The sequence below is a fragment of the Leptomonas pyrrhocoris genome (assembly GCF_001293395.1).
Source record: "Leptomonas pyrrhocoris isolate H10 chromosome Unknown, whole genome shotgun sequence".
Lineage (NCBI taxonomy): Eukaryota > Euglenozoa > Kinetoplastea > Trypanosomatida > Trypanosomatidae > Leptomonas > Leptomonas pyrrhocoris.
In genome coordinates, this window is record NW_015438360.1 from 596528 (window position 1) to 611354 (window position 14827).

The following is a 14827-nucleotide window of genomic DNA, read 5'->3' on the forward strand; positions in this document are numbered from 1 at the left end:
TGTGTGTGTGTGTATGCGTGCAGCAATATGAGCCCATGTGAAAAAGGGGGTTCAAAGCAAATATAAAGGGCGAGTGATCTAGTTAAGCGCGCGCGGCAAGAGAGTTATGGCGGGAGAATCACGAGACAACGGCAGACCAAAGAAGTATTTGTTTGTACGGTTTTTTCTGTTTGTTTGTTTTACATTATAAACAGAAACACACCGATGGGGCGGAGTGAAGAAAAAAGAGAAATGCTGAAGAAAACGTATAAACAGAAAACCGATGTGTGCGCCTCTTGAAGCAAATTAGTGGTGCATTTCTACGCGATGGGGACATGTGTTGCTGCACAATGGGGATAGTGGGGAGGGCACTCTTCAACATTGCGTGTAGTCCTCCGTTGTGTTCGTTTGTGTAGATATAGATATATATATTGAGAGCCCTGCGTACTTTCTATCGGCTTTTCAGCTCCGTGTGTTGGACCTGTAAGAAAAATGGCACAAGTAAACAGCGGACACGCGCAGTTTCTTCCCCTTTCAACATCGGTTTTGTAGGTTGTGCTTCTTCTCCCACCCTCCCTCCCTCTACTTCCTTTTGTTGATTGCTGTATGCTGCCTCACCACCACCACCTCGTTTGCAAAAGTAGCTGTATCATTCAGCATCTGAAACTGCACACATCAGCTCACACAGGCGCGGCGGGGCGTAGTAACAACTCGTGTGTGTGTCACGCAGTTCCGAAGCAGCCGTTTGCAGTCGTCTTCGAGAAGTGTTGTTCGTCTCTCCTCCCTTTTAAGCAAGAAGAAAGTAGAAGCAAAAGCCCATCGTCTCCAGACGCACGCACCCACGCGCACTTCAAAACTTGACAGCGTGCGTACATTAGGAAAAATTTGTTCTTGTAACACTTGAAATTATCTTTTTTTTTCGGCTTACCTCTTTAGCAGCTGGTGGAACTTTCCCCAGACAGCACGCGGCTACAACTTGGAACTTGCTGTGTTTCTCTGCGTTGCCACTCGCCCTGCCGATCATTTTTATCTTCCGTCTGCGCTCTCTTAATACTACTATTGTTATTATACGCTTGGTATAGAGAGAGAGCCGACCGATCTCTTTCATCCACTTAGCGTGTGTGTCTGTGTGTACGTGTTTCTGACGTTGTTTACGAACTCGTCTGAAAGGAACCCATCACGGTCTCCAATGACGGACAGCGTGGAAAAACACGAAGCAGTCGCAGCCTTCGAAGAGAAGTCGGCCATCGGCAGCACCGAGCCGAAGCCCACCCCCACGTCCACCACAATGGGCTACGTAAAGTGCTCCCTGTGCAACCAGATCGTCGATGATGAGGTGACGCACGTGGCAACGGAGCACCGACACCTCCAGCACATCTACACGATGCTCCGCGTACCCCTTGCCCCACCCTCAAAAAGAAGGTCAGACGATGCGGATCTGCACGCCATCGGCGTCTTTGCCATGTCAGCGTCGCAGAATGCGGATCGTGGGGCGGAGGCTTTTCAGGTAATGCAGCGTGCGCAGATGCAGCTTCAACGCTTGACGGACGGAATACAAAGCAGCCACGGATGCGTGTACGCCTTTGGCAGCGTCGTGTCGATGGGTTCGTGGGACGGCGTGGGAGATGGCGACTTCGCCTTTATCGAACCGACGTGGTTCTACACCCCTCCGCGGAGTGGGCAAACCGTCATTGTCGAGGCGAGTGAGGACGCGGGCGAGGAAGAGACGGATGACCGACAGGCGGACGGAGACGCAGCGGGGGTTCCAGTAATTGAAGATGAGGTCAGTGATAGCATCACGGACGCTGGCGCCGCTACGACGGATGCGGCACTGGCAATCCCTGTGGAACAGGTGGCCCCCAATAATCTCAGCGGGCAAGTACTGTCCCCTGAGCGGGAGAAGGGAATTATCCGCAGCTTGACCGCCCGCCTGCGTGACGCCGGCTTCCGTTTTGAGGAGTTAGACCCCGTCCTGCACACCCGCATCCCCGTAGTGCGGCGCAAGCGGCCGACGCACGAGCCGCTGAAACTGCGAGCCATGCGTCAAGACCACCTCATCCGTGTCAGCTTTGAACGCTTCAACAGCGAAGAGGAATTTTGCCGTGGCCGCCTGCACACGCTGCTCTCCACGTACAACGCACGAGTGGTGCAGGACGACGGTTGGAGCAAGCGCGGGCGTCAGCTTGTCCTGGCCGTACCGGACGGCTGCGACGCGGTGCACTTGATGAGTCGGCGCGAGCGCATCCCGGGGGTGCGGAAGGAGTGGCTGCAGCAGCGTCGCACGCCGGAGATCTTCGCCGTCGACTTCGACCTGTCCTGCCGCTTTCACGGTATTCGCAACAGCTGGCTGCTGCGGCGGTACATGGAGCAGGACGAGGTGTTTCGCGTAGGCAACGTGTTTCTGAAGAAGTGGAGTAAGGCGTGCGGCATCAACAACTCACGTGTCGGCTTCCTGACCTCCTACGCCGTCTCGGTCCTGTGGGTGTACTTTCTGCTACGCCGCGGGGCGGCTGCCTTTGTGGCCCCGGCCGATGTTCCAATCCTGCCCGACCCGGAGAAACAGATGGAGGTGCCGTACATGCCGCTGTGGCCGGCGCTGGGCGACGCTGACGCCGACGCGGCACGCACCATCCGCCTCGGTGCTCTCCTGCGCGACTTTTTCTACTTTTACGGCGAAGAGTTTGACTGGGCAACCCAGGTGGTGTCGATCCGCCAGCCGTGCCGGGGCAGCGCGGAGGTGCGCACCAAGCGGGACTTAAACTGGCTCTTCGATGACACCCTCAGCCTGCTGCTGCGCGACCGCTGCTATCACATCTTCTCGATTGAGGACGTGTATGAGGACGACTTGGATTTGGGCCGCCACCTGACGGAGGACAAGGCGGCGTGGACGCGGCTGCAGTTTCGCCTGGCGTACGCGCGGTGTGGGAAAGGGACGGCGCAGCTGATGTGCCTGCTCGACGTGCCGCGGAAGCGCGCTAGCGACGTGCTGCGGGTGCGGCTGTTCGATTACCTCCTCCTCGACGCCGAGGACGCGGACTCCGCTGTTGGCGACCTCGATGAGTGCCTCTGCCGAGAGGACGAGGACTTTCCTGGCGAAGACCCGGTCTACCTTCTCGCCGCCTACGAGCTGGGCAACCGTCTCTCAGACTTATGGTACGACAAGGAGCAAATCGGGCTGGACGTGTCTAACCACCGCAAGCACGACCGCCGCGCGAACCTGTACGTCCCACCGGAGGACCCGACGGCGCACGGGGAGTGGGGGCTGCTCTGCACCGATCCGCTGCCGGCGGGCAGGGGTGCCGGGAGCGATAGAGAAAGAAGTGAGCGACGAGTGCAGCTGCAGCCGCCGCGGGCGTGCGAAACCAGTCAGTCCCTTTTCGGCCAGCTTGTGGCGGTGGGTGCGCCGAAGCGACAGCGCGAGGTTCGCCTCACCAAGGCGCGCAACCAATACTTGGAAGTCAAGCGCGGGTTTGCGAAGCAGAAAGAGGAGGCCAATGCAAGGCAGCAGGCAGCCACGCCCAGTTGCGGGGTGGTGGGCATGGTGATGCCCAAGTCTGCCAAGGAGTCCGCGTTCCCGCACTGCTTCTACACCCTGCAGACGCACCGCCTCTTCAGCTCGTACCACGCGCGTGAAGTCTTTTTGCAGTGCCTCGAAGATGTCGCGTGGGAGGTGACACGTCTGCACGAAGAAGGAGAGGCGGTGCAGCTCGACGCCGGGGCGGGCGCGACGGTGGACGATCGTCACCGTCTCTTCGAGCACTTGATGGGCCGCCTGCGCTTTACGGCGATGGCGCTGCCCGGCTACGAGGAAGTGCTCTTCTTCGCCACCGTCGTGAGCTCCGATTATGTGCAGCTTCAAAGGCATCAAGATGTGACGGTGTTCCTCCCCTCGCCGCTGCTTCTCCACATTGTCGGCGCTGACGGGAGCGCGCCGGACACGCCGATGGTGACGGCGACGGCGAGGGGAGGAACAGCATTAGAAGCAGCAACGGGAGCGGCGGCGCCCTCCGCTCTGCCCCACTTCCCGGCAGCTCGCCCAGCGCAGCGGGATGGCAAGGAAGCGAAGAAGGATAGTGCGCGGTTTGGTGCGAAGCCTGTTGTGGCCGTCCCGCCGCCCTTGAAGATGAATCCGGCGGCGAAGAAAATCGGGACCTGTGGTGAGTGCGGGAAGACAAGAGTGGAGATATTCCCCTCCAACCTCCCCGAGCGTGATGCCGGCTTTTACTGCGCCAAATGCTGGAGTCGCTATTGAATAGCAAGGAGTAGTGTGTGTGCGGCCGTTTTTTTTTTAATCAGTTTCTTCTGTTTTTGCCGTGCCTTTCTCGAGCCTCATAGTTTCTATTGAGAGGCAGTTTTCAAGCTGATGTCTGTTTGCTTCGCACATCTCGTTAGCCCTTTACATCGGACACGCCCATGTGATTGATTACAGTGCTTTTTAATTTTCCCTCTCTCTATAGCTAGCGTGCGCTTCCACAGCGTGCCACACGGTGGTTTGTCATGAATGAAGGTCCATCTAGCTGACCCATTGAACTTACCTGTCGGTACGGAGAGCATCTGTTTGACAGACGTCGGTGCTGGGTTGGTCGTGTTTCTCCTCTTCGTTGCTCGACGCGTTCACTACGCGTCATGGACTTCAAAAAGAAGCGTCTCCTTTTGGTGCACAACTGAATCGCCTTTCCTTCTCGCCTCTTCCGTCTCCCGCTGCTACCTTTCACCACCACCTCCGCCACCCCCGAACACCTACAGTGATTGCTGTATCTTTTATTTCCTCTCCTTTTATCTTGCTTTGTGATTCCCTTTTTTTCTCTACTGTTTCTGCTTTTCAAATACACACGCTGATCTTCTGCCGCGTATTAAAGAAAGAAAGGAAAAAGAAATTCCCTTGCTCACTTTCTTCGCTTTTATCTTATCTTTCTGTTGTCTGTGCCCTGCTGACGTATCTCGCTTCCTCTGTCTCTCTCGCACAGCTTCCTCTTGATCTCAGAAAAGAAAACCCGACCGCTTCAAAAATGATGCGCCGCAACTCGTTCATGTTCTTGGTGATTGTGGCGGCGCTGCTCGCGCTGACCTACAGTCCGTCCGCCCTCGCCAACGGCCTCTACGGCTTCATCGACGAGGTCGCGGCGGATCGTTACAAGAAGTTCAAGAAGGACAACGGCAAAGCCTTCGGTGAGAGCGCCGTTGAAGGAAAACGCTTCAACAACTTCAAGGCAAACCTTCGGTCAACGGTGTTTCTCAACGCGCATAACCCGCACGCGCACTTCGACGTCTCCGGCAAGTTCGCTGACATGACTCCGGAGGAGTTCGCGCAGCAGTACCTCAACGCTGACTATTACGACCGCCAGCTGCCGGCACATCGGGCGCGCGCCAAAGTTTTCGAAGGCGCACGCGGATCGTCGTCGCAGTCAGACTGGCGTGAGAAGGGAGCCGTGACGCCGGTGAAGAACCAAGGCCAGTGCGGCTCCTGCTGGGCCTTCTCCGCCATCGGCAACATCGAGGGCCAGTGGGCGGCGGCGGGGCACCCCCTGACGGCGCTGTCGGAGCAGATGCTCGTCTCGTGCGACAACGTCGACGAGGCGTGCAACGGCGGGATTATGGATCAGGCGTGGGATTGGATTATCGCCAACAACAGCGGGAATGTCATGACGGAGGAGAGCTACCCCTACGCCTCCGGCTCCGGCATGGTGCCTTCGTGCAGCTCCACCGGTAAAGTCGGCGCCACCATCAGCAGCCACGTCGCCATCGCACAAGACGAGGCGGCCATCGCGGCGTGGCTCGAGCAGCACGGTCCCATCTCCATCGCGGTGGACGCCTCCACCTGGCAGTTCTACTTTGGCGGTGTCGTGTCGAACTGCTTCTCCCAGCAGCTGAACCACGGCGTGCTGCTCGTCGGCCACAACGACAGCGCCGATCCGCCGTACTGGATCGTGAAGAACTCGTGGGGGACGTCGTGGGGCGAGAAGGGCTACATTCGGCTGGAGAAGGGCTCGAACCAGTGCATGATGAAGGAGTACGCCATGTCGGCGCAGGTGAGCGGACCGACTACACCGCGCCCGCCCATCGCGTCCGCTGCGCCCGCGCCCGCCCAGGCCACAAACGGCAAGGTCATCATCCAGCGCAAGTGCCACAACAGCGGGTGCACGCTGCTGTGCAGCAACGTCACGTTCCCGACCGGTGTGTGCGTGCCGTCGAAGAAGAATGGCGGCTCGGCAATCCTGTCGTGCAGCGGGACGGAGGTGTCGGAGCAGGTGTTCACCTCCAACGACTGCTCAGGCACCGCGCACGTCGCGAGCATGCCGGTGGGTAAGTGCATCCACAGCTACCTCAGCTACCTTGAGAACATCTGCAGCGACGCCGTGGCCGCCACCACCGCCGTGGATACGAAGAACGACGCTGTCCTGGAGGAGCTAGTGCGACCGCACATCCTTGGCCAGCCGCGCACGCCACGCCGTGCTCACTAGAGCCGAAGTGCTTCCTTGGAAATTGAAGAAAAAACTATATTTCCTTTCTGATGTACCGTCTTCCACAAAGCGTGTGCGTTTACGCTGCGTTGTCCTATACACTCTGTCCAGCGGAAGTTCGTTTCGTTTTGATGACTCCACACGTTTCGGTTCCCCTGCCTTTCTTATCTCTTTTCGCGAACGCCATTTTCTGGTTTCTACGTTTCTCTTTCCTCTTTTTACCATGAGTGCTTCGTCACGCTACGTATATAAACGGAGAAAAAAAAATGCTTTGACGAACCCACACCAGCACCTCTAAGTCCCCAGTGATCGTCTGCCTTTGCTCTGGTATTGCTATCTATTCCTACCATAAACGTACTATCTCGTCTTTCCGGGTTGTACACGTGCTTTTTGTTTTGTTTTGTGCGCGACTATTAAAAGTATGACCCTTTTTGTGCGTGGGTGGGGGTGGAGGAGACTTCGCAGGTCTGCGTCGCACGCGTGGGGTCAGAGCAGTGAGCACCTGTCCCGTGTGAACGGCCGCCGTATCGATCTTCAACTGCGACTTGTGTAGGTCTCCTCGCACCTGGAAAAAAACAAAAAGGTATGTACCTTCAGTGTGTGTTGTCTCGTCTGCAAAACTGTATAAAAAAGGGAAAGGATTACAATTATTATGATGAGAAAGCACACCACGTTCCGCCAGCGTGGGCGTGCCAGCTTGACGACACGCGTCTGGCGCACTTCGCTGCGTCGGAGCGAGAACCCACCTCCCAATCGCCAACCTCGTCTTTCCTCGGGCGACAAGGCTTTTGTGGCTTCCATGTTACGTGTATTTTGTTCGAGCCTTCAAAGAGGTGCACTGAACATCAGAAATGGCCGACGCAGCTGCGCAAACGAGTCTCTACTACCCATTGTTCCTCTCCCCGCGGCCTTCTCGGCCCCGCCTTTCCGCCTCTGTGTTTTCTTTTTGTTTTCCCCTTTTCCCGCGCCCGCGCCGCCGGCCAGGGCGCGCCTCGTCCCCGCCCGCCGGCGGGGGGGGCCCGGCCCCCCGGCGGTGGGCGAAGACGGCGAGCCCCGGCAAAGGGAACAGAGGGGGGAGAGAGCACGCCGCCGAGCCGCGGCCAAAACCGCCCGCGAGGGAGCGCAAAGGCGCACACGCCCCCCGCGCAACACGACGGCGCCAAGTCGAGCAAAGCCAATCGCCCACCAGTATTCCCTTTTGTGTGTGGTTTGTTGTTGCAACGGTTGACTTTGAGCGCGAGGAAGCGGAATCGAAAAGGAGAAAACTCAGGCAAATAGGGCTCTGACCAGAAGACGTAGAATGCACCAGAGCAGCGCCGGCAATACCTGAAACGACTCCACTGGGTGCACCACCATCCACGCGACGGCGATCAGCGACAGCAAGCTACTGGAGAAGCCCAGGTAGCAATTTACTACGCGATAGCGACCCACCGGCAGCACGGGAGCAGCAGCGGCGCAGCAGCAGAGAAGAACAAGCAGCTCTCCCTCCACCACAAAGATCCGCACATCCACGGTCGACGCGCTGTCAAAGGTGTGTGACACAAGCGCATTGCGGACAGTGAAAAACGGATGCAGCTGGATCAAATACAAGGCCGCGTAGAGCATCCCAGGCAGGCGCTGCGTGTGCCAGTCCCCCGCCTCTGCAGGGACCTTTGTGACCACAAAATCAGCGCGGAAATGAACTTCCACGGCGTCCGCATCATAGTTCGGTGACTCGACGTCCTCTGCTGCTGCAGGGGTCACCCTTCGGTCCTCTTGCTTCGCCTGCGTCCGGCGAAAGTCTGGAACGAAGAGGAACAGCGCCACCCACGCCATCGCGCGCGCCGTGGGGCTGACGCCCATCGAGAGAAACACGAGATAAAGGCTAACGAGCAGCACAGGAAGGAGCACAGCAGCTGTCTGTCGCCGACGCGGCGTCGCAAAGACCCGTCGGCATCTGCCCACTCTCGCCTTGATGTAGCGCGCCACACTGCCCATCACCACGAGCGCCATCCCGGCGTTGATCCCCACCGTGACGGGCCCGACGGAGGTTAGCACAAAGAAAAGGGTTAAAACGACGAACTGCAGGGGTGCAACGACGCTGGCTGATGTGTGGCGTAGCTGCGGATACGTCTCCCACTGCCAGGGATACGTAGCACCGTACGAAGCCCGCTGACTGGTGCCCAGAAGGTACAGCTCGGTCAGCGTCGCGTACACGGAGGTGCAGCCGTAAAAGAATACAAGAAAAACTGGCACGGAGAACTCACTCGACACGATGCGGTGCAGCAGGGACGCTAAAGGACGCACCGTCCCGCGTTTCATAGGCCACCACTGCAACAGCATCTCCGCTGACTGTCCAACTTGCGGCCACAGCCCGCCGAGGAGCACGTAACCGTAGAGGGACGACACCGCCCACGGCCACATATGCTGCTGCCACAGCAATTGACCGACAAGGCTGACGCGCGACACGATGCCTGGTGGCAGGGGCAGCTGCGCACGTGCGTTGGCGTTCGCCGCATCAACCTCCTCCGCCTCCGCAGGCATCGCGGTATCATTGGCTTGGATAAAAGAGGCAGAGAGAAGCTGCAGGGCACCCAGTGTGACGGCGCACGGGTCCATCAAGATCCCGTCATGTGAAGTGGTGTGCGTGCAGACGGCGCGGTCGAGGGTGTTGAAGAACGCGACGGCGTACCGGCTCGACCATCGGGAGGGGTAGACGGTGGCCGGCTCGATTTGCAGATCCATCTCCCCCGACGTGATGGAAATGAGATGCGGGACGCGGCTCTGGCGGTGTCGGTGGCGGAGGCAGTCATCTGTCAATGTGCTACACGCTTTCACTACTGTTGCACTGGAAAGCCGCACCGGCGACGCAGCACCAGAAACAGCAGCGGCAGGGGTGGCGGCCTTTTCAGCGTGCTTGAGCTCCCCCGCTGAAGAAGGCTGCTCCGCCACGGTGAGGGCGCGGTACACATCCGCCATCGGCGCGTCCAACAGCAGCGGAGGAAATAGATGCGGCGAATTGAAGGTGACGATGCCGCCGAGGTCAACCGACGGATCCAGCAGCTGCGCCGCCAGCCGGGCCACCACACCGCCCATGGAATGCGCCACAAGCCACACGCGATGACGGACACCATCGTCGTCCACCGCACCACGCACGGCCGCTTCGACGACGTCCGCCGTGTAGTCGGCCTGCAGCCCCACCAAACGACCACGATGCACGTTCGCCTGCTCCGCCCACTGAAGGGCGTAGGTGGTGATGCTCGCCCCCAACAAATTACTGGCGTGCTGCACCGCGCACGTCCAATACTCTCCTTGAGTGTGGCTCCCCGCGTTGCCGTGTAGGAAGAAGATGTGTAGGTGAACAAGAGGGGTCATGAAAGGTGCTGGTGCAGCAGAGGTGGTGGCAACAGGGCCGAACAGCGCCGACCACAGGCACTCCGTTTTTTGCAGGTTGTAGTTAGTGAGGGCGGCGTCGGTGCTTCCTCCTGTGCGGGTAAGGGATGCATTCAAGTTCTTCAGAAACGGTCCGTCGCGCACCTGGAAGGCTGGCAGGTGCAGCTCCGAAGTCGCCACAGCGGGGACTGGGAGCCCGCTCGCATTCCACAGAAGTTCGCTGTACTGGGTGAGCGCGTCAAAATCTTTCCTGGGTGGGCGATAGCGCGAGCGAATGTCAACGATGTAGCACGCTGTAGAAAACAACGTCACGGCGCAGATGCACTGAAAGAGAAGGGCGAGAAGACGGCGGACACCTTGGTGTCCAGCATATCGATAAAGGGTAGTTCTCGGCATCGATGAGAGGAAGCTGCACAGCTCCTCGTAAAGAGGGAAGAAGAATGAAAAGGGAAAACCTAGAACAAAGGAAGAGGTCAAGGAAACAGACAACAGTGGCGCTGAACCTGTCTTGGCCAGCTTCGAAAAACAACAGCGAAGAGATGCTGCAGGGAAAAAATGCAGCAACAGTTAAAATCGAGAGAGAAATAAGGAGAGGGAGAGAGAGAGATGAAAGAAGAGAAGAAAAGCAATGGAAAACACAGATGGCTTCGCTCAAAACCGTAAAGACACCACATCCGGCAGAACTCACGGAGCGACGAATGCTTGGCGGTTCATTTTACGTTGAACTCACCGCGCTTGCTCATTCGTTTCCGGCAAGATCTCTGTTTGTGCGCCAATGTATCCGCAGAAGACGCGTTGCGAGAAAACGGAGTAACAAACTCCCATCTGATCCCTTTTCCTTTCTCTGCAGGTTAGAAAAGGCATCGCCAAGCGTATTGAAGTTAAGCCGATGTTTTTAAAAACATGGTAATGGACGAGAATTGATGTATCGTAACATGGCTTATAAAACATAAAGGAAATAATGCATGTTCCTTCGACATCATAAATAAAAAGAAAGCTACAACTTTAAAATCAGTGCGAAATTAAAAGAGAGAGGAAGAGGAAGAAGAAAAAAAATGAATGCCGACTCATTTGATTCGTGCCTTCCAAACAATGGTGGGTCCTTCCTCCGTTTCCACAGTCTTCCTCAGCGTTTGCCACATCAATCAGTTGGTCGAGTTTCTTTTTTCGAATATGGCTCTACTTCCCACGACAACGTATGCGTTTTCTTTCCGTAATGAAGCCGTTTCTGTGAAGGCACACCGCATGTCGGGTGGGAACGGGGTATTCAATCATTTGTTGGTGTCAGAATAGGTGACGTAGAGAAACTTGTCGGTATCCTTGTACCCCTCGTAGACCTCCATGATCGGTTCGTGGACGTTCGTGATGGTGTCACCACGCACGAAGATGAAAATGGGCGAGCTCACCTCCTGTGCAATCCGCTCCTTCAGCAGCTCCATCACCTTCCCCACTGTGATCTCCTGCGACACGAAGAACTTTCGCTGATTGATGGCTGGCATGCTCGACCCCTCCTTCTTTTCGCAGATGATTGGCACCTTCTCGAGCCACAGCGCCTTCTCCGCCTCCTGCATCCGCTCCTTGTGCGTGTAGGACAGCTTGTACTGCCCGAGCTGGGGGGTGAGCGGGGGAATCTCGTTCGAGTACGACACATACAGCAAACCGTCCTCGGCATCCTTGTAGGAGTCGTAGAGGTCGCTGATTGAGATGGAGCACGCCGTCAAGACGCTGTCGCCGATGAAGAGGTGAATTCGCTGGTCCAATTCGGAGGCAACGCGCTTGCTCAGCGCCGCCGCCACCGTGCCAACGGTCATGGTCGGCGCCACGACAAACTTCTTGTTGGCCAGATCAGCGACCTGGCTGCCTTCGCGCTTCTCGCAGATGATAGGGATCTTGCCCATCGCCGCCGCCTCCGCCGCCTCCTGCTTGCGCTCCACGACGTCATGCGTCAGCCTGTACGCGCCGACGCGCGCCGCGGTCTCCGGTGCGGTGTTGTCGTACGTCACGTACAACAGACCGTCCTTCTCCTTGTACGAGTCGTACAGCTGCTGCATCGATATTTCGCTCGCCGTCAGCACGCGTTCGCCGAGGAAGAGGTAAAACGGTTCCGTCACGTGTGCCGCAATGCGCTCCTTGATGAGAACGGAGAAGTAGCCCACTTTCATGGTCGCGTCCACCACGTACTTCTTCTGGTCCAGGTCCGTCAACGAACTCCCCTCGGCCTTCTCGCAGATGATCGGAATCTTTCCTTGCGCGAGGGCCTCCTGCGCCTCGCTCGCGCGCTCCAGGGGGGAGTGCGAGCTCTTGAAGGACCCCATCTGCACCGCGTCGCTTGTAGTGCTGTTTCCGTAGTACACGTAGAGGAAGTTGTCGGTGTCCTTGTAGGCACGGTACAGATCCTTCATCGACGTCCCACTTGCCTTGAGTACCTCGTTTGCGATGAAGAGGTAGAAGGGCTCTTCCACCTCCTCTGCAATGCGCTTCCGCAACAGTTCCGTGAAGGTGCCAACCGTCATGGTCGGCGAGACTAAAAACTTTTTGCCCGTCAGGTCCGGCAGGGTGCAATCGCCGCGCCTCTCGCAGATGAGGGGGATTTTGCCTTTCGCCAACCCTTCCGCCGCATCAACGGCTCTCTCGGCTTCGGAGCGGACGTCCTTGAAGGACGTCATGCTGACGCTGGCAGACGAACCGCGGCGCATGATTTCCAGAAAAAAAAAAAGATATATTGTCGCTAAAAAAAAAAAGAGCAAGACACCCAATGGTTTTTCTATTGTGGTCTGCTTGACGATGCTTGTCAGATGCGGGCGGTGAAGAAACGGGTTTGCATTCGCCTAACTGAACCTCAAACGCGATGCTCCGTAAGTGTCAAGGGCCAGCGGGAAAAGTCGAAGACAAAACACTTGTGAAAGGCTTTTCTTTTTTTTAACCTGGCAGTTCTTTTTGAATCGAATGAACTACAGAGATGCGCACCGCCCGGCCACAGAGCACAGCGAATAAAAATGAAACGCAGAAAAAGAAGAAAAAAGAGACGAAATAGAAGAAAGAGATAGAAGGCGAAGGTGACGAATGAGATAAACACTTGATCTATGAAAAGAGCGTCAGTACATCCACTCAACGCAGCACGTTTTCTATGGCGCTGCACAAGCAGAAGACCCGACAGAGCAGCCATACAGCTTTTCACCGGCAAGCAGCTGTGCTCATCCTAGCAAACAGCGTCGTACACAGCGTCTATGCAAAAAGGTAACGATCGTCTTCACCACTCCCACAGCATCTTCACGAAAGGAAAAAGAAGAAGTAAAGAAGATGCGGAGGGACACGACAGCTGTTGATGCCTTTTCGTGGTTGTTCTTTAACATTTTGACGTAAAGTCAGCATCCAATTACTGCTGGGTGTTGAGCACAAGAGATAGAGAAGGAAGTGGCATTTGGTAAGTTATAGCAATAATCAATAATCAATACAAAATGGTAGTGAAGTCCTTCAGGCTGCTTCATTCACAGTTCACGAGCAGTTCTTTCTCTTCTTTTAACAAGAAAGAAGAGGTTGAGAAAGCAGAGTGAACACTTCCTTGCGTTCTTCAAAAAAAAAAAGCGCCGAAGCTTCCGCCACGAGAGGTGAGAGGTGTCAAGTCAAGCTGGAAAATACGAATAAGCAAATTGAGATCAAGAGTAAACAAAAGTAAAGAAAAAACGAAGTATTTTAAGCAGGACACGTCAACCATTCAAATCTGTAACAAAAAAAGGGCAAGCAAACTACAAAACGAAAACTCATCAGAACGCGACAGAAGCTTGAACACAAAGGAAAAGGAAAAAAGAAGCAGCGTTATAGCATGATACTTTTCTCCCCCAAAGTTAATTTCTAAACAGTGCTTTCCTTTAGTTTTCTTTTTAACAGCTCCTTCGCGTTCACACTACAGTACAAGCACAGAGAGGGAAAAAAATACGAGGGGTGCGGTGGTAACGATGCACGTCAACTAACCGTACGTATTCTCACCCGAGTACGTGACGTACAGGAAGCCGTCCTCGTCCTTGTATGTATTGTACAAGTCGCTCATGAGCGTGCTGTTGGCGGGCACGCTGTCCGCCACGAAAAGAAAGAGCGCCTTCTCGGCCTCCATCGTGATGCGGCGGCGAATGCTGACCAAGAAGCCGCCGACCGTTGCGTCCGGCGGTACGAGGAACTTGCTCTTGTCGAGGTCCGGCACCGGGGAGTTCTCCACCTTCTCGCAGATCACAAGAATGCGATCTGGGGCACGCTCTCGCACCTTCTCCGCGTCGCGGCGACGTGCGCTCAGCGTGTGCGTCCGCTTGTACGACCCCGCGACCTTGGACATGATCCAGTGCAGAGCTTTTTTCCTTAGCTTTTCTTCTTTCTTGTGGTGTTGCTACGAGGGACTTCTGTGTGGAGAGAAGGTACAGCAGCAAGCAGTGAGGTATATTAGAAGTAGGGTATAAGAAAATGCAAGAGAAAAAAAATGACGCTTTCAAGCTATATATATATATATGTGTGTGTGTGTGTATACGGATTGAGTGAACAGTGCGACTGAAGCGCTGTGGAATGGGCAGAACGAAGCAGCGTTTGCTTGCGGACGACTTGTTTAAAAAAAAAAAGGAAAACTTGTGTAGCTGGGAGCCATACAGAGGAGAATGGAAATTGGTGCGAGAGCCAAAAAAGATGAGGGGATTGAAAGAACGAGGATGTCACGCATTTTACAACAGAGAGAGAGGAGTACGGAAGAGAAAGGCCGCTTCCACTCGAGAAACATCGCCAGTGAGTGCGACGACAAAGCCGACACTTCGCACATCCTCAAAAGAAAAAAATAATAATTGAACGTAATAGCGCCCTGTGCCAAGCTTTGGTTTAAAATAAGAAGACGGATAAAAGCTCTTGCAAGCAGGCCTTTGTCCTTTTCCAAGAGGATTGCTTCACCGACAGACTCCTGCGGTCGGCAACGTCCAGAGGAAAGAAAAAGTGACTACCTGTAGTACATCGGCAAACTCAAGATGTTTCGTTGTTGCTTT

At 55.8% G+C, this 14827-nt stretch overlaps 5 protein-coding genes across 7 annotated transcripts; 2 read left to right on the forward strand and 3 right to left on the reverse strand.

Moving 5' to 3' along the window:
• Positions 1 to 618: 618 nt before the first annotated feature.
• On the forward strand, positions 619 to 4231 carry ABB37_02673 (putative mitochondrial terminal uridylyltransferase 3, putative (TUT3); the record flags this gene model as incomplete). Of its 2 annotated transcripts, none has more annotated exons than XM_015799758.1 (1): positions 619 to 4231. In XM_015799758.1, exon 1 carries the CDS (start codon positions 1169 to 1171, stop codon positions 4229 to 4231), a length of 3063 nt encoding a protein of 1020 aa, XP_015661360.1. In that variant the 5' UTR covers positions 619 to 1168. The 2 variants fall into 2 exon arrangements, with proteins under 2 accessions (XP_015661360.1, XP_015661361.1); XM_015799759.1 differs by having other exon boundaries at positions 622 to 4231.
• A 492-nt stretch (positions 4232 to 4723) lies between these two features.
• ABB37_02674 (cysteine peptidase A (CPA) (CPA)) lies at positions 4724 to 6440 on the forward strand (the record flags this gene model as incomplete). The annotated part of the gene is made up of 1 exon (XM_015799760.1): positions 4724 to 6440. The coding sequence occupies exon 1, from the start codon at positions 4989 to 4991 to the stop codon at positions 6438 to 6440; it is 1452 nt and encodes a 483-aa protein (XP_015661362.1). The 5' UTR covers positions 4724 to 4988.
• A 1266-nt stretch (positions 6441 to 7706) lies between these two features.
• Positions 7707 to 10355, reverse strand: ABB37_02675 (hypothetical protein; the record flags this gene model as incomplete). The annotated part of the gene is made up of 1 exon (XM_015799761.1): positions 7707 to 10355. The coding sequence occupies exon 1, from the start codon at positions 10206 to 10208 to the stop codon at positions 7707 to 7709; it is 2502 nt and encodes an 833-aa protein (XP_015661363.1). The 5' UTR covers positions 10209 to 10355.
• Positions 10356 to 11083: 728 nt separating this feature from the next.
• ABB37_02676 (putative Microtubule-associated protein 1A/1B light chain 3) lies at positions 11084 to 12764 on the reverse strand (the record flags this gene model as incomplete). The annotated part of the gene is made up of 1 exon (XM_015799762.1): positions 11084 to 12764. The coding sequence occupies exon 1, from the start codon at positions 12506 to 12508 to the stop codon at positions 11084 to 11086; it is 1425 nt and encodes a 474-aa protein (XP_015661364.1). The 5' UTR covers positions 12509 to 12764.
• Positions 12765 to 13779: 1015 nt separating this feature from the next.
• ABB37_02677 (ATG8/AUT7/APG8/PAZ2 putative (ATG8)) lies at positions 13780 to 14432 on the reverse strand (the record flags this gene model as incomplete). Of its 2 annotated transcripts, none has more annotated exons than XM_015799764.1 (1): positions 13780 to 14432. In XM_015799764.1, the coding sequence occupies exon 1, from the start codon at positions 14137 to 14139 to the stop codon at positions 13780 to 13782; it is 360 nt and encodes a 119-aa protein (XP_015661366.1). In that variant the 5' UTR covers positions 14140 to 14432. The 2 variants fall into 2 exon arrangements, with proteins under 2 accessions (XP_015661366.1, XP_015661365.1); XM_015799763.1 differs by having other exon boundaries at positions 13780 to 14423.
• Between the last annotated feature and the right edge of the window lie 395 nt (positions 14433 to 14827).